Source organism: Daphnia pulex, chromosome 5 (assembly GCF_021134715.1).
Source record: "Daphnia pulex isolate KAP4 chromosome 5, ASM2113471v1".
NCBI lineage: Eukaryota > Metazoa > Arthropoda > Branchiopoda > Diplostraca > Daphniidae > Daphnia > Daphnia pulex.
The window spans coordinates 7,925,914-7,949,467 of NC_060021.1; the positions used below are offsets into that span (position 1 = coordinate 7,925,914).

The following is a 23,554-nucleotide window of genomic DNA, read 5'->3' on the forward strand; positions in this document are numbered from 1 at the left end:
ATCTCCGTGACCTTCGAGCATGAAGAAAATGAAAACTGGCCTTTCCTTCTTTAGGTTGGCGTTGCTGGGGATGGGTCTACAACAACAAATATCAAAATGAATATCAAATGGCTGAGCCTTGCGGCTATTATACCTGTTTGATAATGATGAAACACGTACCTTTCTCACCCAACCTCTACACCACCGCATTGACAGTTTTACACGTAATGTTCACCGCGACCTTCAGGCGTGAAGGAAATGCAAACTGCCCTTTCCTTTTGAAGGTTGACGTTGCTGGGATGGGTTTACAACAACCAATATCAAAATGAATACCAAATGGTTATGTTTTTATGTAACACATCCCGTTCTCACCCAACCTCTACACCACTGTATGACAAGTTTTACGTGCCTTTCCTTCTGCAGGTTTACGTTGCTGGGGATTGGAATGGGTCTACAACAACCAACATAAAATCAATACCAAATGATTGTGGCTTAAAACTCACTTTATACCAATTGAAATTAACAATGGCTCCTAAACTTTTCAGAAAGGTTTTCTACCTAATTAGACTACATCATCTTGAATTATTACCACAGTAATAAAAAGAAACATTGATTGAAATAATTACCTACTAAGTTTAAAAAAGAAAAGAAAAATTCCATATCACCTTCTTATTTATTTTCACCAGTTGACATCTATTTCTCACAGGAGTTTGACTCACGTTTTTTTTTCCAGCTGTGATGGCCTCTGCTTCTTCGGCGATTTCCGAATCCGTTGGCTTCATCTGACTGAAGAAGATTTAGACGTTCAGGTCTTCAAAGAGCACTTCCATTTTGGCAATGCTCGACGTCATACAGCGTACCAATGTGGAAAACTGTTCTACCATAACCAAAAACTTTGTATTTTCGATTCGACATTCAACTAAGAATGAATTTAGCGGTACCCACCCCGCTATTTAAATCGTCGTTCTTTGCTTCTCCGTTCTTTTCTTCTTCTTGATCAAGGCGTTGCTGGTCTTGATTATCGCGTGCATGGTGATGGAGACGATCAACACACACAACACAGCTTCTGTCAAACCAAGAACACGAATCATTAGCAGTAGACAAAACGGGTACCATTCAGAAATATTTACCTTGACGGCGCTATAAACTCTCAGAGTCTGCTGATTCAAGAGAATCAGTTCTGAGTAATTCCTCCAGAAACCTTCGCTAGCTAGGGACGGAGAGTTGAGCAGACTCGGTAACTTGACTAAGGGCACGCTCAAATCTTGTCACCGCATCCAATGACACTGACCTGTGACAACTATATCCATCGGAATCAAAAGCGGTTCAAGGGGGCCGTTTTCACGTACGTATAAATGCTGGGAGAACGAGAACAACAAGTCAGTACTACCAAAATACATATCACTAACTCTAAAATTAGGCTGAAGATTTAAAAACATTTAAACTGACTACACCTCACAGGAACAATACTTGCAGAAACATTAAGAGGGACTGAAATCTCCAAGCCTCATTCATGTTTTGTTTTTTATCATTCAGGTCCTAAAAAGTGGTGCATGTACAGTAGTATTGTTTGAATGATGGACATCCAAACAAATCATAAATCCATTACTTAAGAAAACCCCAAACTAGAGTCACTAGCAATCTCAATTTCCTTATGTTTTATCTTCTCATACAGGTAGTAGCCTAGGTGAGGTATATTTAGATTTTAGACACATTTTAATTATCTATTAGGCTGCAAAAAAAACTTTTAAATGAACCATTTCTTCTGTGACATGCTCTTTACAAATAAAAACAAACAGGTTACCTTTTATTATTCTGACAAGTTTGAAAACACAGGTTCTTTTATTTCAATATGACAAACAAGTTATAATTCTAAAAATCCAATTTCCCACAAGTCTGGAAAGAAAAAACAAGAACACCTGTTGATTTTCTCAAATGTCTAACATTGATTTAAGTAATTAAATTAAGTGGGGTCGACTGCAGATCTGACCCAACTTATTAAACATTTGTCAATAAAAAGCTTGGCCCCTATATGACAAACAAAGTGGTTCCTGGAACTGACGAGTTAGGATCACTTACTGGAAAACTTAAATGAAGATCAAACAAAACTTTGATCTGACACTACGGTACAAGGAAAACACATAGAAATGTAAAAGAAACTATTTACCACAATGTAACTATATCATAAGAGTTACACAACAACTGCCATAGTGCCATTCACAATCGAATGACTTTTCACAGTTTCGTTTAAAGTTAGGCAAGTAAAATTTCGTTTCTATACAGTACACCATCGACCATGATGCCTTGGGACTTTTTAAAGCAAGGCAGCAAGGGACGCTAAATAAAAATGGAACATGAGATGTCGTCCAAGCAGAATCTTCCCTTACACAAGGCCACAACCTTCCCTTAATCACTTCACCGGCACCGAAAACACTTAATGATGACTGTCAACAAAGGATGTCCAAAACAAGAAGACGCAACACAGGTGCTCTCTTCTGCCAGCCTACAAAGAATAAACAAGCTTGATGATGTACAGCGTTGTCAGCTATTCGGCAGGAATGATGGCGAGGGCCGCGCGAGTCCGTCCGGACTCCGGAGCTTTATTGAAGATTCGAACTTTCGATTTATATATTGTAGATGTGGTAGAAAATATAGCCTGCACAAATATGAAATACGTGCAAGAATGAAAACAACCACACTCACACACTGTATGCTGTAGTATGATTGCAGTAGTCTGCCGCAACTAGAATTCACAAAGTATTTTTTGATTGCGTGTTAAGATGAGTGCACTATGATGATGAACTATGAAGATGAGTGATCTGTGAACTAATAACAATACTACCTTGCCACACTGCCAGTTGGTTAAACTTTTGATTGTATTCGCCATATTATTTGAACAAATTGTCCATAGAGAGTTAAAAAGAAAATTCTGTGAGCTGAGCTAATAACAATACTGCCCTGCCACACTGCCAGTTGGGTAAACATGTTTCTGTGTTCGACATATTACTTGAAAAATTAAATCCATAGTGAGTTGTAGAGAGGAAGGTTTAATGGAGAGTTTGGTGGGAGAAAAAAATGTAATGTAGATTGTAGAGTTCTGTATATTCTTCTTAAACTGTGTTTGTCTCGGCCTCCCGAACTCACTCGTTCCCTGGTTGAAACAACAACGATAATAAATTGGCGATACTTAAAAGAGAATGTACCGATGGACTGTTCATTATACTTGAGGTGTGTGTATCACGAATAGTATCGGTTGTCAATTTGCCATGCTCAGGCTCCTGCCAAATTTCGCGATGCTCTCGAACCGGAATCTCATCTGCGATTTAGATAACAATTCAATTTATCAATTCTGCAAATTTGATTTGATTACATTTCTGATTTTTTTATTTTACCAATTTTCCCGCTTTTAATCATCGTTTCAGATTGTTTTCCACCTTCTGTTATATCCACGTTAAAAAATTAGCAAAATGTAGACTAGAAAGAAAATATGAATATCAGTTACAAAAACATACCACTACTCCATGTGTCCTCCTTATTGCCGGTTTCCTTGGGAAATTCTTTGATTCCTTGAATGTTGGTAGTCGATTTTCCCTCCTCTATGAATCGAAAATGAAATTTTAAAAAACCGTTGATGCAAACATATAAGAAATTAAGAACGTTATTTTCTGAAGTTATTTTTACCTCGACCTTTTTCTCCACTCGTGTCTTTGGCTGCTGAGGCATAATCCTTTCCTTCTACAATTACATATAAGTAAATAGTTTAGAAAAATGAATAATTTAACTCGAGAGAAGCCGAAGAAGTAAATTAAATTATAGGAATAAAATACTGACCATGGCCTTTTTCAGCAATCTTCGAACCTCCTTCTTTTACCGATTCTTTGATCTCTGTGTACGTGAAGATACCATCACTGTTAATTTTTGTTTCTTTAACCGAGAAGTTTTAAATGAATATTACCATGGCCTTTATGAGCTACCTCATGGCCTTTTTGCTTAGCTGATTCTTTCATTTCGTGTCCTTTATCAGCAGCCTTCGAACCAGCTTTTTTGGCCGAATCTACTCCTTTAGACGCCATATCTTTGGCAGATTCTTTCATCTCGTGTCCTTTATCAGCAGCTTTCGAACCAGCTTCCTTAGCCGAGTCTACTCCTCTAGACGCCATATCTTTGGCAGATTCTTTCATCTCGTATCCTTTATCAGCAGCTTTCGAACCAGCTTCCTTAGCCGAGTCTACTCCTCTAGACGCCATATCTTTGGCAGATTCTTTCATCTCGTGTCCTTTATCGACAGCCTTCGAACCAGCTTCCTTGGCGGAATCTACTCCTCTAGACGCCATATCCATAGCCGAATCGGCAGTCTCTGCATGATGAAATTGCACACAGATAACTAAATTTGTCTCCCTACACTTATTTTTCAAAATTAACTCACCACGTCCTTTCTCCGCCATGCTTGAGCCAGTGTCTTTGACGTAGTCTTTAGCTCGGGAAGCTGAGTCCTTCACCGACTCTTTAACGTCTACATAAAATTTTGATTCAATGACAACAATTGGAAATTTGATAGGATAATTAACTTTACCATGTCCTTTGTCGGCGATTTTTGAACCGACGTCTTTAACATATTCCTTGGCATCTGAGCGATTTTAAACAGTTTTTTTTAGTATATACTAATTTACAATTTAGTATTGCGCTATTTACCATGCCCTTTATCAGCTACTTTAGAGGCGGCTCCTTTGGCGGTATCCACCCCTTTTGAAGCCAAGTTTTTTGCCGATTCAACCGCACCTTAGAAGCAAAATATGTTTCAGACAATCTGTTCTGTAAATATTTGCCAAATCGATTTATACGTTTGCACTTACCACGCCCTTTGTCCGCCAAGCTTGATCCAGTATCCTTTGCATAGTCTTTAGCTTCTGAAGCAGTGTCTTTCATCGACTCTTTAACATCTACGAAACATGGCCAATTTCAATAACAGTATTTACAAATTAGTCGTGTTAAAATACTCTTACCACGTCCTTTGTCAGCGACTTTGGAAGCGGTTTCTTTGGCCGAGTCTACTCCTTTAGATGCAACATCTTTCACCTTTTCTTTTGCTTCTGGAAACACGACAACAAACCGATCATGATTAAAAGTTCCAGATACTTCTTATTTTATTACATTTCAAAGTTCAACGTACCGTGTCCTTTATCAGCGACTTTGGAGCCTGTTTCTTTAGCCGATTCTACTCCTCTAGAAGCAACGTCCTTGGCCGATTCAGCCGTGTCTGAAAAGTTGCAGTTTGCATCAAGCTCACATTTTTAATTGCAGGTCAAAATCGTTAAAAAGAAACTTACCACGTCCTTTCTCAGCAATTCTCGAGCCGGTATCTTCTAACTTTTCCTTAGCTCCGGTAGCAGTCTCTTTCGCCGACTCTTTCACTTCTGCGAAATGGAAATGTGCAACATTCAATTATCAATTATCCCCTGACGCAATTGAAGTCATTAACTTACCATGTCCTTTGTCGGCAATTTTGGAACCCGCTTTTTTCGATGACTCCTTGACATCTGTTATATGGACAAATCAATCATTATAACGAAACTGCGGTGATAAAGTTACAAAATGCAACAAAATTAAATTACCATGACCGGTTTCAGAAGCGGCTTCTTTCATCGAATGGCCCACATCTGCAACGCATCAATTAAAGGTTAACGACTTGCAAGATAAGCTGGTAATGATAGGCTGAAATTCTATACCTTGAGTTTTCTCTGTGGCAGGTCGTACCCAATCACGAATGGACTCCACAAAGCCTTTGCCTTTCTTAGGTGCCTCAGACTCCGCTTCCTTCAACTCCGCTTCTTTTTCTGGAAACGACCAATAAAAATAAAAGAATTATGAATAATTAATCGACATCGAATGAAAATGCATTTTAACCTTGTTTCTTTTCCGCGATATTAGATCGAGCGCCTTCCAGTTTTTCTTCTGCCCTCTCGCCTAGATTTTGGAATCCTTCTTTGACATCTATTAACCAACAATCGATCAAATAACTTTTATCATTTTTGTCGTAATTGCCAAGACATACCTTTCCCTTTCTTCGATATATTAGAGCCCGTCTCTTGCAGTGATTCCTTAACGTCCGTGGCCTTTTCTTTCAATGCCTCCTTAGCGTCTACCAGTTTCAAATAAAATCCAATGAATCAGTCTTATTATTATTTGTAAAATTGAATAGGCAATTATTACCACGCCCTTTTCCCATCACTGTATCTTTAATGCCAGTAGCGTCTTCTTTTACCGATTCCTTGGTTTCTGAAATTAAATATCAAAATCAATTCACAATCTTAATTTAAAGAAACTTAATCGTGACCACTTACCCTTGGCGATGTCTGCGTTGGATTTCGTCCCTTCGGGAGCTAAAAAAGAAAGGCAAAAACATTAGTTGTCTGCGTGATTGAACTGTTTTCAAAGAATGAAAATTAGTGGTAACTTACCCTTTGGCGTTTCAGCGAATTCGGGTGTTAGCATGTCACGGAGTGTTCCCAAAATACCTCTGCTTTCGTGATGTCCTTCGGGTTTCTCGGAAGACTCCTTCATTGACTCTACACCCTCTTTGAGAAAGCGAAAGTTCAGATTACTGCCTAAATTAGAATATTACTGAAAGGGCATTTTACCTCGGCCTCTTTCTGCTACGTTGGAACCAGTCTCTTTGGCAGATTCCTTCGCTCCTTCAGCCGATTGTTTGCCTCCTTCAGCCTTTTCCTTGATCGTATCCTTGGCTCCTTCGGCCGATTCTTTTAGCGAATCTTTAGCTCCTACAGCGGATTCTTTGGCTCCTTCAGCCTTCTCCTTGATCGTATCCTTAGCCCCTGCAACCGATTGCTTAAGAGAATCTGTAGCTCCTTTAGCCGATTCTTTGACGTACTCTTTGGCGTCTAAAGAAAGAGAATCAAGTTAGCCATGTAAATATGTACGAATTGAAAGCTTCAATACCATGTCCTTTTTCGGCAATTTTGGAGCGCGCACTTTCCAACTTCTCTCCGGTTTTAGAAGCCGCATCATAAGTTGTATCCTTCGCACCCGTAAGTGTATCCTTAACGTAGTCTTTGGCACCCGTTGCAGCATTTACGGACGTATCTTTGGCACCAGTCACTGTGTCCACGACAGCTAAAATCCATTTACACAACATACATGAATAGAAATTTCACTTGGAAAACAAAAATTTCTAAATTACCTTGTTTGCCACCTGAAAGTGTGTCCATAACATATTCCTGTGCATGTGCTGCGGTTTCCGATAGACCTTAACAACCAAATCATTTAAATTCCATCGAATAAATCATAACGGTAATAAACACGAACTTACTGTGGAGACTTTCGCTTACGGTGCTCTCAACAGACTCCTTGGCTCCGGCAGCAGTTTCCATCAAGTCTAGTTATTACATAGGCAGCAATAAAAATTAGTTATCAAGTCCACTTAAAGTACAATAACATCGTGTAATACATACCGTGTTTCTTCTGGGTGTAAGTGTCGCGAATAGTGCCCAGCAAGCCACGAGCCGATTCTCCAACTTTAGCATCAGCTTTCTGAATATCTTCATGGGTTATTTCTGAAGAATGAAATAAAAAGAATTAACAAATCACATATGAAAGACAAAAATCTAGACTAGGGCTATCTACCTGGTTTGCTTTCAGTTGAACTTGGCTTTACTGTACCAAGAACACTCTCGAGGAATGAGGGTTTGTTCTCAGTCTCAACCGCCGGTTCTAGAACATCAATATTGCGATCAGATACAAAAACAACAGCATGGAAAACATAAATGGAAAAACATAAATAAAAATTTTACTCACCAGCTTCACCCTCGACGTGGGTAACAGTTGTGAACTGTTTAGCTTCCTTGGGGTCGGGCTGCTTCCCGATGGGTTGTTGAATATCCACTTGTTTAGAATCCATAATTGCTTTCAAACTTGATCGAAATTTAAATCCAGATCTAAGTTGTAAAAAGCGCAAGTTAGAGACACCAATCAAACGATGCATTAGTACTAGTTTTAAATAGCTAGAGAGACAAATGGTAAATGAATTACCTTTAGCAAAATCCAAGTCTTTTTAAATACTTGATGCGCCTTCTTCTGCAAGCGACGAGCAAGCGAATGATCTGAACACCAACCTTCGTCGCGCTCCCGCTTATAAAGCGATGAAAGACGTAGACAATTCGATGAAAATGATACGATTGAATAACGTTGTATTTGTCATTCTTGGTCCAGCTTAGCGATACATTTATCGCGAAACGTAAAGCACAAGGGAACAGATTGAGAAATACGTTTTGCATAGTCATAGGACAGTTAATGGCATAGTAACGAAAACTATAATTAAGCGATATTTGTCTCGTAGTTTAATTAATTTACATAATGAGCTTGAAAGAGGTAGCAAAGTCTGGTAACTTCTTCACGACAAGTTGAAACTCAGCTTCGTTAATCGAACGATTGCCTTCTACTCCGGCCTCTTCTAGAATCTGCAAGTTCAGTTTAAAAAAAACCCATGATTTAGTCAAACTTGTGGGTTTTTTTCCAATCGTTATATAAAGGAATTTACGTAGCCGACGACTTCGTCCCGTTCCAATAACTTCGGGGAATTCTCTGAGGCACATGTTAAGAAATCGATAAGTCTCCCGAGATCAGAGGCTGTTAATAGACCGTCGTTGTCGAAATCTGAATTTTTGTGAAAACGAATGTCAGCTCAAAAATTCAAGTAACCGGAAATACGATTTAAAATTACCGTAAATTCTAAATGCGAAAGATGCACGGACGCTAGCTGGAGCCTTCTCACAAAAGGCCTTGATGATACCAAGAAAAATATGAAAAAAATAGTATAACAAAAAACAAATGAGTCAACCGGATAGCTACAACCTTGAAGAAAGAAAAAAAGAAAGTCTGAAACGTCAAAGAAAAGAAACTTACGGAAGCCAGATCGACAAAGTCGTCGAAAGAGAAACAATCGTCCTGCTTTGAAGAGAAAACGAATGCTAGGCGCTGTCGGAACGGATTGCACTGTCGACGAAGAAAGAAAAAGGTAAGAAATTAGTAAGCATTTCTTCCGCTGTTCTATTGTTTCTGTGAATGGCGTTGGATGGAAAAACACATTGAGTTCAAGAAAAACGTGACTTGCATTTACGATTGATCGGATGTGGGCCATACAACTTCAAGCGGCAAAAACTCTACTGGCTGCTGTGATGTGAGAACTATTAGGGGTTCGGATGAGCTAATCATTCATAGGTTCAAATTACTTCCTACGTCGTCATATTTATCTGGCCGAAAGATACCGGTCGGGTTCGGCGCTCTTTAAACGAAGCATGTGAAAAGCCAGCGCTTTGGTGAGTGATCAAGGTCGTGATATCGGCGACATATATAGTGTGTGCGTTAACTACGCAGTTGAAAATCTTTTTCCTAACACGTCATGTGACGTCTCGAATTTGCGCATTCCACGCAAAACGATGCCACGCACGTCGTTGTTGTCTATATAGTGACTTTGCATTAATGATGGGTGAGAACGAAAACTCACGAAATCATAAAAAATTCGACAATGTTGGGGATTTGGAAATCATGAATTATGAAATCTGGGTCGTTAAGGGCGCGAAGCGGCGCATCCTAACCACCACATCCAGTTATCACCTATAATGACGTATTTCCATAAATCCTTGATCACGTTTTGCAACGATGGGTACAATCAAGAGAAAAAAGTGTGGGAAAATTCCCAATACTATTTAGTAAATCCGTTTGTTTTTACTGAAATAGAGTTCTTATCGCAAAAGTGAGTTAATACCTTGAGCTCTTCAATCGAAGCAAAAATATCCGCCGCTGGAAGTCGGACTCCGAATGGATTGGCTTTTACGGCATTCGGGTTGATACGGTAAAACCGGTCAAACAATCTAACGACAAACTTTTTATTATCTGGGCTTACTTTTATATTATGAGGAAACAGAATTAATCTTTTTTTACTAGTATCTTACCGAATGATATCTCTGCGGCTGAAGTAAGTGAGTTCGCCTGTTTTGCAAGAAGGTGAAATAGTTCAAATCAAATTACACAACAGGAAAACAAAAAATTAAAACAAAAATCTTAAAAAGTTACGAAACTTAAGCCCAGCTGCAATACGCACAACTAGAGATTTTTACTCACAGCATTCATCGATATCTTCCAATGATAATAAAGTGGTTGGTTTAGCTCCCATTACTTTGTGGTTCTCCTATGCTGGTGGGGTCTGCGTCACGTGTTCAAAATTTTTGATCTGTCTCAAATACAACAAAACGGGAAATTCACGCTATAACGTGAAGGAAAGAACGGGTCTTGGGAATTGTCAATTGACAACTGAAGAGACGTTAAATATCTTTAACGAAAAATGAAATCTTCTGTTGCAGAGAAAAAACTGACACGCCGTTTTATCTCGAGTGGCTTCGTGTGTTTGGGGTGGGTTATACTTTCTAAATTTATCGATAGCTCCAAAGTCAACTCACAACTTCCAACGTTGCACACAAAACCAAAAAATGCACGAGCACACGCCCATCAGACCATAAAAACACGTATCGTATTAGATGCAGCCGGTGGATACTCACTTCACTAGAAAGTAGAACCCTAGTTCTACTATAGTCACCTGAAGCGATCGGACGTGGTGGCACTGGTGCGTGATTCGTATTACCTCACGGCGTGGCGTGGCGGTTCCTGCTTTACTCTCCGTTGGGCTTTACGCCGGATAAAACTCAAGCCGTGTCCTTAGGGCCTGTAAAATGATAGCTCTCCACTCAAGGACCAAGGAAATGGGCAGCCAATATATTTGCTTTATATTATTTTTCTTCCGCCTGAACTCATGCTCGTTTTCAATGACAACCATTCTCATCCAATCCAAGTTACTCCTATATTGGACACTTAAAGCTTGGACTTCCGGAACTAAAACAAAAAAAAAAAAAAAAAAACTTAAAATAGATTTGGAAAGGATTTAGATTGTTGCAGGAAATATGTCTACCAGTACCACCTACTACCACTATATGTATATAAATTTTAAATTATTTGGGAGCTTTTTTTATTTTATTAACTCATCTACACAACGTGGACCTAAAATTCAAACAGTATTAAATTCGTGACTCCCACGAGTTTTCTTATTGAACTTTAGTTTGTCGATGTTGACATCAGGATACTTGGCTTGTAGCGCTTCCTTATCCAAATTAGGAAAACGTTTAAGAAGCATCGCTGCTTCTCTCTCATGAAGTCTAAAATGTAATTGTAATGGATTAGAATTGCGTTCTCTCATTAAAATTTTTTTAATATAAAAGAGATGGAAAAGGCGGGAAATAGAGGGAAAGGGAAGTTGTTCAGCAAAAAGAGAATTTTAACTGCAAACATAACTTACTTCACTTTCCTATTCTGCATTCTCATTTCTTTCTCCTTCATTAAATATTTAAACTTGAGAGTTGCACCATCCTTTACTTGTGTCACTGCTTCCATTGCTTCACGAACAGTAGCTAACGGATCATCAGGATCTAAAGTTTTCACTGCTCTAGGATTTGGTGCTTTTTCTCCAATTTCCAGTTGCCAAAAAGCATCATTTCTTTCATGTACAATTTCTTCTATCCTTCTCATACTGTCTTGAACTTTGTCAATTCTTTCTGGTGAAGGGAACAGCCTGCAATCTTCTCGGCAATTGTGTTCCATAGTAAACAGCATATTCCGTTCCTTCAGTAGCACAAACCTGATTCATTGAATATTAATTATTATATATGTAGCTGATAACCAGTTGTTCAGATGCTATCCAAATTACAAATACAAACCATATTACCATAATTTTTGGAGATCAACATTACTTTTGATTCGAAGCTCATCTAAAGTCCACGAACGTCCACTTTTTACTTCCTGTGCTCCAAAATTCTTTGGATCATCGAAGAATGCCATTAAGTTGGATTGCTTGAATGAAGTCGTGTGGATGGAAGCGACAACGTTTATCGGTTGAAAACTAACATTTTAAATAGATCAAAATAATTTGGATTCGTAATTTACAAATAAGGTTGGATTTGTTACCATTTTGAAGGTGATAATTGACTACGTATTGCTTGCTGATTTAATATTCGGCCAAAAGAAAACACACACGTAAGTAGCTTATTTCTCACGGAGGCGGCCATTGCAAATGTTGTTTAATTTGATTTGAGTCTTTGACAATTACTAGTACGATTGGTAGATGGCGTTAGAAACAAGGCAAAAAATTTAAATTCAATTATTTTTCTAATCTCATTTTATTTTAGAAATAAAAATGCCAGAAAGCTTTTTAAAAAACTAAAAACAAGGTTTTTTTTTTTAATCTCTAAATAATTCTAATAAGAATGCTAGGCAAGCAATAATACGTTACCATTACCATTTTACCAAGTAGGCAAGTACAGTTTAAATAAGGATGTAGACCAATAATTTTTATGTATTTTCCAATTCAGAATTCAAATCGCTAAAATTTGAATAAACGTTTCTTTATCAATGCCGATTGTGGAGGGAAGAACGTCAAGAAGTTTACGTCTTTGCTCAATGCCTACATGTTCGTTGTCTATCATAACCAAAATCCAATCCTGCATCTATTTGAGAAAATAATTTTGAAACATTAGAGGCAAGCATTATTATTATCGTACAAGTGTCCTACGTTTTTCTTAACCACGGCCCATTGCGGTTGGCTGAAAAGGTAACTCATCCCAAGTGAAAAATGTTTCCAATAACTTTCTCTTAAGCTACTGGATCGATTTTTGTTGCCCTGGTCTCGGTAGAAGACTAATGAATCAGACAGGGCACCGACAATTAGAGCAAATGTATCCATCAAACTCGAAAAATTCTGCCAACAAAAAGTTAATTTCAATTGATTTCTGTAAATGGCAAGGGAAAATTACCTGATTCTCATCAAGACTTTTCATAGCAGTAAGTTGAATATAGGAAACAAACTGTAGCAAAAAGCTGTGCGATGATTTGAAGTTCGTATCAATACATTGGTGAATCAGTTCTACCATTTCTTTGTCCAGACTGCATGCGCAATATTTAGTTAATTATTCACACGGTTTAAATGTTATTAACTGATTGTGTCTCACCAAGGCAAATACAGGGTGAGCTGTAATGCTTTTAGAAGATAGTCCAAAGAACTTTTAGACTGGGATTCACGCGAAGCAAAGAGCAGCGTCGCAATACATTTTCTGGCTGTACTAGTCGACGGTTCACACAGAGGACGGTGAGCACCAGAGACCAAACTGAAACAGCTGGCATATTTTTTAAGGAATTCAAAATCATCGGGTAAGATAGGAAACAATCCCACAAGTATGTTGGCAATTGTTTCCTTAAGTTCTAGAGGAATCGATGGATCGGCCGTGCTCAGCGACTGGTGTAATCTTGTTAGGATTAGCGAAATTTCTGATTGTTGACTATTTAGTAAACGATAGAGGAAACTTTGCACAGACTTTAGCGGCAGAACCTTGCAGATGGGCCCCAAGTATGACAAAGCAACAATAGCTGATCTCTCCTAAAAATGAACAACTAAATGTTACAGTTCTTGTTTTTTTTTTAAATATCATTTCTTACATCTATAGGCTCTAGAGGCTCATCGTTGAAAGCATTTTCGGCGATCGTCTGTGCAGAAAATGAGTGCGGTACTTGACTAAAGATGATTTCCATGAATTCCGGTTCTAAGTTCTATCAAAACTGTGTAAGATTCATCGAATTCAAAAATTACATATTCTAATGTAGTTCGATGCTTACATATTGCTGCGCAATTGGTAATAAGGATGTCCAGTTGAGAGGAGGCAGAGGCCTTTCAAATGGCCCAGAAAGCACTTTAAAAGCAATCGACATCCGCAAACGGTTTCCTTCGTTGTTTTCGCAAATTCTCTGCATGTAGACGATTAGTGACGCCAAAACACTGTCTTCCTTTAACGAACTATTAAACGTCATATTTTTAACGAAACTTTGATACCTTACATTTAAAATATTACTTACGAAGAATAATTGGTTGGCTCATTTTTCTTCGTTGCATCATTAGCAGCTTTTTTATAAATCCAGATCGGCATGGATTGAATTTCTTCTTCTATTAGATGAGAGAGAAGTGACTGAAAGCCAGACGACAGAATTTTGTCATCATAGTAATCCATAAGCTTCATCCAACAGAGACCCGGGACGTAATCGAGTACATCTTCAGCCTTAACAACGACTTCGGTTTTACCAGGAGGTAAATATTTAAGAGGTACTTTTAAATCGTCCTTGCATGAATCTGGCATGCATTTCAAATGGAAATCTTTCTTTTGAAAACGACTTAAAGATCTTTAAAGAATTTAAATTAAATTAATACACACAATATTTTGAATCAAAAGAAAATTATCACGAACCTTAATGCTAAGGAATGCACTTCAGTAACATTCGTCGATAAGGATACTCGAAATAATGTTGATATAGCCTGATGAATAAATTCATCATATTCCTCGTTGTCAATCCTGAGCTCAGCTGTTAGTCCAAGTAAATTGCACATTTCAGAGACTACAGAGGCTCGATGATCTTGGTTTAGTTTTGGTGCTAGAAGATCCCATACCGACTTAAGGTCAACTACTTCGGCACGACACAACGACACCAGACTGCGAAGGGACAGCGTGGCAATTGTAGCACTACATGCGGTCAATTTGCCAAGGGAGGAGTTGAGTAAATCCGAAATGACGGATAACAGTTCAGCTCCATATTTATCAGACCTAGGCAATTCTTCAATAGTAAATTCTATAAAAAAAGGAAATTATGCTTGATTTTTACCTGTTCATACAGATTATATCAATTGCTGTTGCTTTAGCGATTAGAAATTCTTCCGTTTGTTGTTGATCGGCATTTAAAACTTTCTCCAAAAACGGATAGACACGGTCCTCAATTTTCCACAAATCAGCAAGTAATCTGATTCTCACAGGCTTTAGTTGTGGAGAAGAAGAGAGAGCCTCATAGATTTGAAGTACTCGTGGAACGCACGTCTGGAAATAAAAACACTTAAGAGCGGGGCAAAAAAAACTTGTGAATTGAAAAATTACCTTATCTATTGCCAATGACGGGAGATGGTACAGAATGGCTAGTTTAGTTTTTCCATTTGAAGGGGTAGTGAGTTTCTTCAACAGCAGGGTTAGCAACGGTTGGGCGTACAATTTGGTTGATGAAACATATTGAACCGCAGCGTCTAATGCAGAAATATCACCGGAACACCAAAACACTGCACATTTCAACAGAAAAATTGCATCGGCTAACGTAGAACTATCTGAAGTCCGACAAGGATCCAAAACATTTTCTATCAGTTGACATTGGAGATGCTGGGCCAATTCAGATGTGGCTACTGCTACTTGAATCCTTGCCTCTGAACGGAACAGATGATGGATATAATTTGATTTTTTGCTGTCAGCAACCGCCTTTTTGGATCCCGACGAGGGTGTTGATTCAACAATTGCAATGACGTCAGATTCAATTTTAGTTGAATACGAGAATATAGACAAGACTGCACATTGTAGCATACCCCAAACATATGTACTGCAGTTCTTTTTGGTAAGACTTAGACAAAATTCTAAAATGGGTTCATAGCAGTTGGCTTTGCATTCCAGTAGAAATTGACTAATCATTACCACAATCGGCTCCAGATATAGCGTGCAATGCTCGTTGAGTTGTTTTAGCAAGAAAACAGAGTGTTGAATTCCGAATCCAAACTTCTTGTGACAAGTTTGCATGGTACATGTTAGGAATATAGCCAGTACACTGGCTAAGTCGTCTTCTCCTTTCTGGCTAATAGCATATTCACATAAATGCTGCACACACATAAGGTAGAAGTTGTTGTTCGTTTTCTCATGATTCTAAAGGAATAAATATACAAAAATTAAGTTTAAGAATTTGCTATAATAATAATGAGACATGAATGCCAAATGTGTAGCTACCTGTTGATGGTGCCACAATAAAGTTTCCAATAACCAATCAATGATTAATGGATTTTTTACACTGTGTAACTTTCCCATAAGTATACTCAAAAGGGAAATTCTTGTCTCATTCAGGCCATAGCATAAGATATAGATGACAAATGGTTTGATTTCCTTCAAAGCTTGCACTTCAAACATCCCGCTTGAAATTATGTTGCTTGTTTGTTGTATAATGTAGGGCCATGAATCTGGTTGCATTTCATACAATGAAATAAATGGGTGTCTTCCTCCTTGGAATGATCCTCTCAACATCAGCTTTGCAATACTGTCTGTCAAGAGACCATAATGTCTTGGGGGAAAAATTAACATGAATTTTAACACATGTCATCCATGGAAGATTAAATAGTTAATGTAAATAGCATGAATGATTTACCTAGCTGTTGAAACAGTTGACAACAAAGCAGTTATACTTTCATTGATTCCAAGATGCCCATTAAGGGTCAGACTTACAACTGTTTGGCTTGCTTCATAGGCAACTGCATAGTCAGGATTCCCGCAATGATTCCACAAGAATGTCAATTCAACAATTTTCCCCCCATCTTTGCCATCAAGTTCTATTAGTTTCTCTGTCAACTGCTGTTCCAGATCATTGAATACCTAATTGTCAAAGCATTAAGTGAAGGGAAAATACAAATTAGTCCCAACTTTTGATCATGCTATTCAAGTAACACAAAATAGAAACTGAAACTATAATCAAACACATTTCACCTGATGTAGCAGGAAGGGATTTCCTTTGGATTGTTCGATTTTTTTAGAACATTTTTCCATGTTTCAATATTAAATTTTTCTAACTTAAACAAGACCAAAAGGTGGACTGACACACTGAATCCGATGTTTTTGTTTGTTACGAATCTAGCGCCGTGTAGCCAGTACGGCGGGCGCCACCTCACAATCACCATTTTGTCATTTGACTTTTCCAACAACCTGAACGGATTTTCTTTCAGATTAAAATTACTGGTAAAATTTTTACTTCTTAATAACAAAATACCCTTTTTATTAACAAGAATAACTACAAGTAATTTATGCGTATTTTTACATTTATTTTTTGTTCCAATATTAATATTTTTTGCTACTAGATGTCATGGCATGCTTCAATTTGAAAAAAAGGAACAAAATATGAAATCTAATACACAACTTCGTTTTCTATTAATAAACGAATGGAATACAAGATGCAATTTCATACGTCCTGCATATGATAAATTACGTCACGAATGTATCAAATCAACCCCATGTCCATTTCTTTTTATTATTGGCTTTTTTGTCGTCATCCGCTCCGGAGCGAAAATTTCCTGATAATCCATTGAATCCTCCAAAGCTTCCTTGCTGGAAGCCTTGGCCAGCAAACTGGGAACCTCCACTGAGCCCAGAAAGGCCATTTACTCCGCCAAATCCACCCAAGCTGTTCAGTCCGTTCGCGCCGTTGAGTCCGGATCCAAAGCCCGGATTAAAATTGCTAACTCCAGTGGAAGCGAAGTTGGAACCCAGACCACTGAATTGCGAACCGGCACTACCGGCAAACTGTTGGTTTCCACCGAATTGCGAAAACGAAGGATTGAGGAATTGTTGATTTCCCCCCAATTGCGAAGAATCGAGAAACTGTTGTTGGTTGCCAAACGATCCCAATCCTCCTCCTGCTCCTTGCTGTCCAAAATTCGTGGAAGCGAAGTTTGAGCCCAGATTCCCGAATTGAGCTGCAGAAGGATTCAAAAATTGTTGACCTCCACCGAATTGCGAAAGTGAAGGATTGGCGAATTGTTGATTTCCACCGAATTGTGCAGCTACACCATTCAGAAGTGGCTGATTGCCGCCAAATTGTGCACCGTTCAAAAGTTGCTGGTTGTTGCCAAATTGTGAGCCAGAAGGATTGAGAAATTGTTGATTGCCGCCGAACTGTGCACCGTTCAAAAGTTGCTGGTTGTTGCCGAATTGTGAACCAGAAGGATTGAGAAATTGCTGGTTGCCACCGAATCCGCCTAATCCACCTAATCCAGATAACGATCCCAATCCTCCTCCTGCTTGTTGTCCAAAATTGCTTAAAGAACTTCCGATATCCGCAACGCTGGCTGCCGTCTCAGGCGCACTAGATGCTCCATCTGTAATAATTTATGAAATAAAGTTTTTAAAAAATTTCTGACAAATTATGTCGAAATGCAATTACCCGGTAAAGTATTGCGGATAGCTTGTAAGGAAGTTGTCAGCATGCTCTGAAGACCACCTTAAATTATCGTATTGATTTGATTAATTATCTGTCTCAATTCTCATTTTCTTATTGGCTAATAGCTAATGGCTGTAGGTTTATTGGCACTGTACCTGGGGTAGAGTTGAGTTCCGTAATGAAGGCTTCGGCAGTCGATGGACACTTGGAAAATTGATCACGGCATCTTGTGTTATCACGATGTGCAACGCCCCACAAAGCCGCTTCGATAGGCCCATAAGCTCCAAATTCTTGAAAGCGCATCAATTGCAAAACGCTAAATAAAAAGAAAACAACATTCATCAACCACTCGATGTAACCAAATGCACAAATTAAAAAAATCTTACCCCAAGATAGATCTAAAGGTGCTCGGATGGGAGAGATTTAATGCACCTTGCGCGTTTTCATTCAGAGCGGGAAATACGGTCGGAGGAACGAGAGCGCTGGTGCGATTGAACAGACCTCTGTCGAATAAAATCCAAATGAATCGTTCGTTCGTCTTAACAAATAAAAATTTCGAGTTTACCTGTTGGCCATGTATTCGCACGCCAAACGCGAAGTGCATTTCATTCGATCGAGACCGACAACCGTTTTGACCATGTTGTTCACATATCCAACTCCTTGCCTGTAGCCATTCATTAAGTTCCAACGAAATGGTAAGTCGTTAAAAATCTATATTGGGCTTATTATTTGCGCGTACAACAACAATAAGCGGGATAATCGTAATATTGAGCAAAGTCGTGACAGGTGGAAGTGGTGGACAAGGTGGAACAAGTTTAGCAACAATTTCATTCAACATTTTTTTTTTTGGTAAAAGAGAAAGTTTTCAAATTCCATCATGAGGAAATTGAAAATTTCGTCTATAAAAAATTACAAGCCAGTTTGTTATAGGAGTTAGGACAATGCTCTCACTTTTTTTTCGACAAACAAGAATTTCATTGGTGTAATAATGCGTATTTGGTTATAAGCACAGAACGAAAGTCAAATGTGTCAAGAGTATCATATTTACAAGACAGGTGGTATTCCGGATGCAGCGTCCGAAGTGAGTGAACCCAAACTAGCCAAATTAGCTACATTACTCAACCCTCCCAGGAGGTCGCCCGTGAGCCCCGATTGCGTGAATAAGTTGGCCGCTCCTCCGCCGCCCTGCTGGCCGAAGCCTCCGAGCCCTCCGAGTCCTCCTTGACCGAAATTGCCACCGCCAAAGTTGTTGAGCTGTCTCCTCTCCCGCACGAGTTTGTGCATGTCGCGGGATACGACGAGATGGTTGACAGCGGCCTCCACGGTGTGGTAGAATTCCGCCAAGAGTAAATTGGCGTCGGGCAGGTCCGGCTTGTCGACGGCGCTGATCGATTTGGTCAAAACACAAGGAAGAAGAAGCGCTAGGCAAACAACTGAAATTTGAACGAAGCGCCACATGATTTTCTTTGGGGGGAGAACTGAATCAGCAGCTGGGCAAGAGGAAAGATCACGCTCGCCAGAGAAACACACATGGAATGAAAGGAGAAACGCAGTTGAGAGTCGAGGTATATCGTAGAGAGAGAGAAAGAAGGTCATCAAACGGGAGGAGAAAGCAGCTTTCCACACGGATTCAACGTTACATGCAAGACCATGTTTGTTAAAAGAACTCATCCGGCAAATTTCACTTTTCCTTCGTCATCCAACCCGCCTTCGTATACGTGAGACATTTCTGGGGTGTTTCCAACAAATCTCCATTCTAGGTCACAGGGCCTTCTTCCATAATAAAAGCAGGAAGCGTTGATTGATTGATGTTAAGCTATAGTAGTAGGAACTGTAATTTCTTTAGCCTTTCTTTCACCCCGAAGGATATTTCTTTTTGTTTACTTTTTACTTTTTGGACACTGAATGTGGACTTGTATTGTGTTGACCAGTCCACCAAAAGGTGGCGTGGAATGATCATCCCGCCTTTAATGTTGAATTAAAATAAGAAGAGACAAGTCAAATTCAAAAGTCAAACGTGATTTGACTTTGCCTAGCTCAATACGCAAATCAAGCCATAAAACAAAACTACTTGGTCACAATTTCTTAGAACACCACGACGTTCAGAATTATATACACCTCGAGGGAACAATTCTTTTGCGCAACAGGCTGCGGACGATGAACTTTCAAACAGGTTTATTTTGTTTTCCGGACTCCCGAGCGAAACTACGGCGGAATAAAAAGACTGTGACATCATATAATTTTTGTTTTTTTCTTCTTATAACGAAATACGTAGACCATAAAATAAGCGCCTATTGTCGGCCTGAATTGCCAACTGGGATTTTGCGCAAAATTGAATGTAGGCCATCACAGTGAGAGGGGGAAGCTGCTGAACACGCGAAATAGAAGTTGAGGTCATCCTGCAATTGCTGATTACCATATTTAGCGATAGAGAAGGCGTGTTACCGCTTTTGGGAGAATGACCAACCTATAAGATTGCTCCATTGACACGATCTACATTCAATAATACGAATTTTTGTTTTCTATTATTACTAACGTTAAGGAAAAAGTTTATCGTCTTTTATTACTCGCACTGGTACCTCATTTCGAATGCGGTCGACAAACATTTGAAATAGCGGTTTTTTTTTTCACTTCTTTTCAGCAAGAAGAAGAAGAAAAAAAGGGATGATGACGGATAGGAAAATGCAAGTGAAGGTCTATACCACCGGCCAGACTTTAATGATCGTGTTGTTCTATTCTATAATAGCTCGAAAATTTCCAAGCGCTGCACAATATAGTACAGAAACGATTTATCACTTTGTGGTAGCCCATCATCATTTCCATCTCCAACACGAAATTATATATACACACACACACACACAGCCTCGATACAACAAGCCCAACACCGGAAATGGGCGCGCGGATACGTAACATAAGACGCAGCAGTAAAAAAAAAGGGTAACAACAACAACAACAACAACCAACACAAAAAAACATCTTCAATTGTACTTTCAGGAAAAACAGCTTGAAAATCTTAGTGGTTATATTGTTTTGGTCGCGGTTTAATTATATGTACGTATGCATAATACACTGTACACAAAGTACAGAAGATATCAAGTATAGAACCCCCCCAAAAAAACGTTTCTTTTTCATAGCTCTCGATGAGGAAATAAACGGCCGCTTTTCACCGTCAGCTGAGCTCATTATTCAATTGAGTCATTACGACGAGGGGGGAGAGGTGACTCATTGAAAATTCGTGATCACGGAGAAAACGGAGATTTTCAAACAAGAGGAAAAAAAGATAAGCAACAGTCAAACATATAGGAAGGAAGAGCTAGGCTTCGAGATGATGGTGCGTCACATCTAACAAAAGGTGAGTCATTTTTCAAAAATAAAAGGAAGAAGAACTGACCGGAGCGCGCCCCCGTTATGTATAGGACTGACTTTTTTTTTTCTTTTTCCTTATAGTTTTGTTATACCCCCCGTCCCTCCCCTGTTAAAGACATCTGCAATAGTATAAGTCGAAGAGGGTGTATTAGAGATTTTTTAGACTCTCTGAACTGGTCTCTCTGCTCTGCATGTTTCCTCGATGTGTCAGGTATGGGGGGAGAGAGAAAGAAGAAGAAGAGGGGAAAATAAGAAAAAAAAATATGCACCTGACTCACGACCATTTCCGGTGGATTTGCTTTCAAAATAAAATAAAAAAAGAAAAAGGGAAGAAAAGAAATAAAAAAAAATGTCCAACATTGAAAATCACTTCCAGTGATGTTTAGAGGCGGTTGACGTTTGGGCTGAGCCGCTCATATGATTCAGAGCGTGCCCTCTTCCAATATTGACCATCCGGTGCATACAGCTAGAGAGACTACAATCCGACAAAATAATCCCTTTTTGGATATGGACATTTTCAAGAGTCAATATTGATCCTCCTCTTTTTTCTTGGTGGTGGTGGTGGTTCAACAGCAGTTTGACATACCATCCATCTTTTAATGGAATTGAATATGTTATGTCGCCAGCACACAGCGCAGAGAGATCTGTTTCGAAGACTTGTTTTTCAGATTTGTTTTTTCATTTTTTTCCTACATGTATAGGAGTTATATAGATCCATTAGTTTTCTTTTTTTCGGGGGGAGAATGAAAATGGACGTCAAAATTGGTGGGTTTGCGTCGCTGTTGTTTTCATGTAACATTTTCGTTTCTTTCCCACCGTATAGGAAACCAAGTGGTTGGTATAGGCATAGCGCTTTACACAATTCCGGAGTTGCGTCAACAGAAATACATATCTGGAGAACCCCACCGAACAAAAAAAAAAACGACCGAAACAAAAGATGTTAATCGCTTGTGCATTGTTAGCGGGGGCAACCCCCGCTCCCTTCCTGATTGGATGATAACAAGACGTGAGCTTTCTCCGTTTGTGAGTTCTCTCCCACTCAGTCTCTTGTACACATATTCTTGGGTGTAAGTCGTAATGTCTGTAAGAGGCCCTGTCCTTTTTTTTTCCTTTCTCGACTCGACTCCGCGCGGATGGGAGAGGCTTATAGGCAAAAAGGGAGATCCATCATCCGACGTCCAGCACGGTGGGGGTGTGTTTTCTTTCTTTTCTTTTCTATTTTCTATTTTCTTCTTCTTTTTTTATTCCCAAAGTCTAACAACACCAGAAAGAAAACCATCAGGATCAGAACACATCATTCCCTTTTACACTGATACTGTACTACGTACCATATTCTCTGCTCCGATCTTTTTATTGATGATACACATACATATTTCCAGGCCCGGAGCAGGTCCGAGTGTGTGTGTAACGAGGGCGATAGATCCATCAATTGCCTGACGTCATCGATAATGCCCTCTATGCGTTTTGGGGGAGAAAACTGTCACTGTGTACACTACACACACCATAGAGCGTCAAAGAAAATAAATAATAATACCAAAAGTGGTCTATACTATATTCCATTTTGCTTTTCTTTTCTTTTCTTTTTCACCTGATCTCAATGTCCTATATACCTGAGCAAATGCCAGCAAGTTGCTCCTTCTTGTCTCTCCCCCCATCCCCCTTATAGGCCGCATCGTGACGGAGCGAACTGGTGAGGTACAATGGCGAGTCGACACTATAGAGAAGAGTGCCAGGCCGAGTTGAATCCATTCAAACAAATAACACACAGAGGGAATATTATAAGCCTCGCCGCGGGTAGCGATGGAAAGTATACATACAAACTCGGGCGGGTATAGATCTGGACCGACGAGAGAAAAAGGGCCCAACAAACCCACACAACGATGTGCTGTCACCTTCGCCCGATGATCGGAGCCCGTAGCGCGAGAGAGAATAATAATAAAGCCAGCTAGAGAGAGGTAGAAGGCTAGAAGGTCCTCTTTTTCTCGCCGTATTGTATTATTTTTATGCTATATCTACGCGCCTATAATAGGACAACACCTGCCTCCGCGAAAACAGCCCCTCCGCTGACAATAACAGCGTTGACGCGTTTTTCCATCAACCG

The 23,554-nt window shown here is 39.3% G+C and overlaps 5 protein-coding genes across 9 annotated transcripts; all 5 read right to left on the bottom strand.

Moving 5' to 3' along the window:
* Positions 1-633: 633 nt before the first annotated feature.
* Positions 634-8,151, bottom strand: LOC124193493 (perilipin-4-like). 5 transcript variants are annotated; one of them, XM_046587347.1, is made up of 34 exons: positions 8,026-8,150; positions 7,792-7,931; positions 7,621-7,707; positions 7,449-7,550; positions 7,307-7,372; positions 7,178-7,243; positions 6,937-7,110; positions 6,618-6,878; positions 6,438-6,554; positions 6,321-6,359; positions 6,190-6,255; positions 6,032-6,118; positions 5,884-5,970; positions 5,706-5,813; positions 5,592-5,636; positions 5,463-5,516; positions 5,307-5,393; positions 5,150-5,236; positions 4,983-5,069; positions 4,833-4,919; positions 4,672-4,758; positions 4,553-4,606; positions 4,406-4,492; positions 4,277-4,336; positions 3,935-4,189; positions 3,811-3,864; positions 3,661-3,714; positions 3,492-3,575; positions 3,372-3,416; positions 3,203-3,295; positions 2,147-3,130; positions 1,110-1,337; positions 925-1,045; positions 634-851 (listed from the first exon to the last, which is right to left on the bottom strand). In XM_046587347.1, exons 2-31 carry the CDS (start codon positions 7,892-7,894, stop codon positions 3,120-3,122), a joined length of 2,694 nt encoding a protein of 897 aa, XP_046443303.1. In that variant the 5' UTR covers positions 7,895-7,931; positions 8,026-8,150; the 3' UTR covers positions 634-851; positions 925-1,045; positions 1,110-1,337; positions 2,147-3,119. The 5 variants fall into 5 exon arrangements, with proteins under 5 accessions (XP_046443303.1, XP_046443302.1, XP_046443301.1 ...); XM_046587346.1 differs by having other exon boundaries at positions 3,935-4,336; XM_046587345.1 differs by having other exon boundaries at positions 1,110-1,279; positions 3,935-4,492; positions 8,026-8,151.
* A 15-nt stretch (positions 8,152-8,166) lies between these two features.
* Positions 8,167-10,626, bottom strand: LOC124193496 (calcium and integrin-binding protein 1-like). The gene is made up of 7 exons (XM_046587351.1): positions 10,117-10,626; positions 9,948-9,984; positions 9,761-9,866; positions 8,899-8,988; positions 8,717-8,774; positions 8,534-8,649; positions 8,167-8,453 (listed from the first exon to the last, which is right to left on the bottom strand). The coding sequence occupies exons 1-7, from the start codon at positions 10,166-10,168 to the stop codon at positions 8,343-8,345; spliced, it is 570 nt and encodes a 189-aa protein (XP_046443307.1). The 5' UTR covers positions 10,169-10,626; the 3' UTR covers positions 8,167-8,342.
* A 371-nt stretch (positions 10,627-10,997) lies between these two features.
* LOC124193495 (39S ribosomal protein L47, mitochondrial-like) lies at positions 10,998-12,153 on the bottom strand. Its single transcript, XM_046587350.1, has 4 exons — positions 12,007-12,153; positions 11,768-11,941; positions 11,342-11,680; positions 10,998-11,201 (listed from the first exon to the last, which is right to left on the bottom strand). The coding sequence occupies exons 1-4, from the start codon at positions 12,105-12,107 to the stop codon at positions 11,054-11,056; spliced, it is 762 nt and encodes a 253-aa protein (XP_046443306.1). The 5' UTR covers positions 12,108-12,153; the 3' UTR covers positions 10,998-11,053.
* A 223-nt stretch (positions 12,154-12,376) lies between these two features.
* LOC124193492 (focadhesin-like) lies at positions 12,377-16,821 on the bottom strand. The gene is made up of 13 exons (XM_046587342.1): positions 16,641-16,821; positions 16,306-16,529; positions 15,894-16,221; positions 15,009-15,812; positions 14,743-14,951; positions 14,331-14,684; positions 13,945-14,265; positions 13,708-13,885; positions 13,531-13,641; positions 13,047-13,471; positions 12,852-12,981; positions 12,611-12,796; positions 12,377-12,545 (listed from the first exon to the last, which is right to left on the bottom strand). The coding sequence occupies exons 1-13, from the start codon at positions 16,698-16,700 to the stop codon at positions 12,414-12,416; spliced, it is 3,462 nt and encodes a 1,153-aa protein (XP_046443298.1). The 5' UTR covers positions 16,701-16,821; the 3' UTR covers positions 12,377-12,413.
* A 130-nt stretch (positions 16,822-16,951) lies between these two features.
* LOC124193494 (keratin, type I cytoskeletal 9-like) lies at positions 16,952-19,639 on the bottom strand. The gene is made up of 6 exons (XM_046587349.1): positions 19,136-19,639; positions 18,653-18,751; positions 18,474-18,590; positions 18,243-18,403; positions 18,091-18,147; positions 16,952-18,025 (listed from the first exon to the last, which is right to left on the bottom strand). Exons 1-6 carry the CDS (start codon positions 19,543-19,545, stop codon positions 17,154-17,156), a joined length of 1,716 nt encoding a protein of 571 aa, XP_046443305.1. The 5' UTR covers positions 19,546-19,639; the 3' UTR covers positions 16,952-17,153.
* Between the last annotated feature and the right edge of the window lie 3,915 nt (positions 19,640-23,554).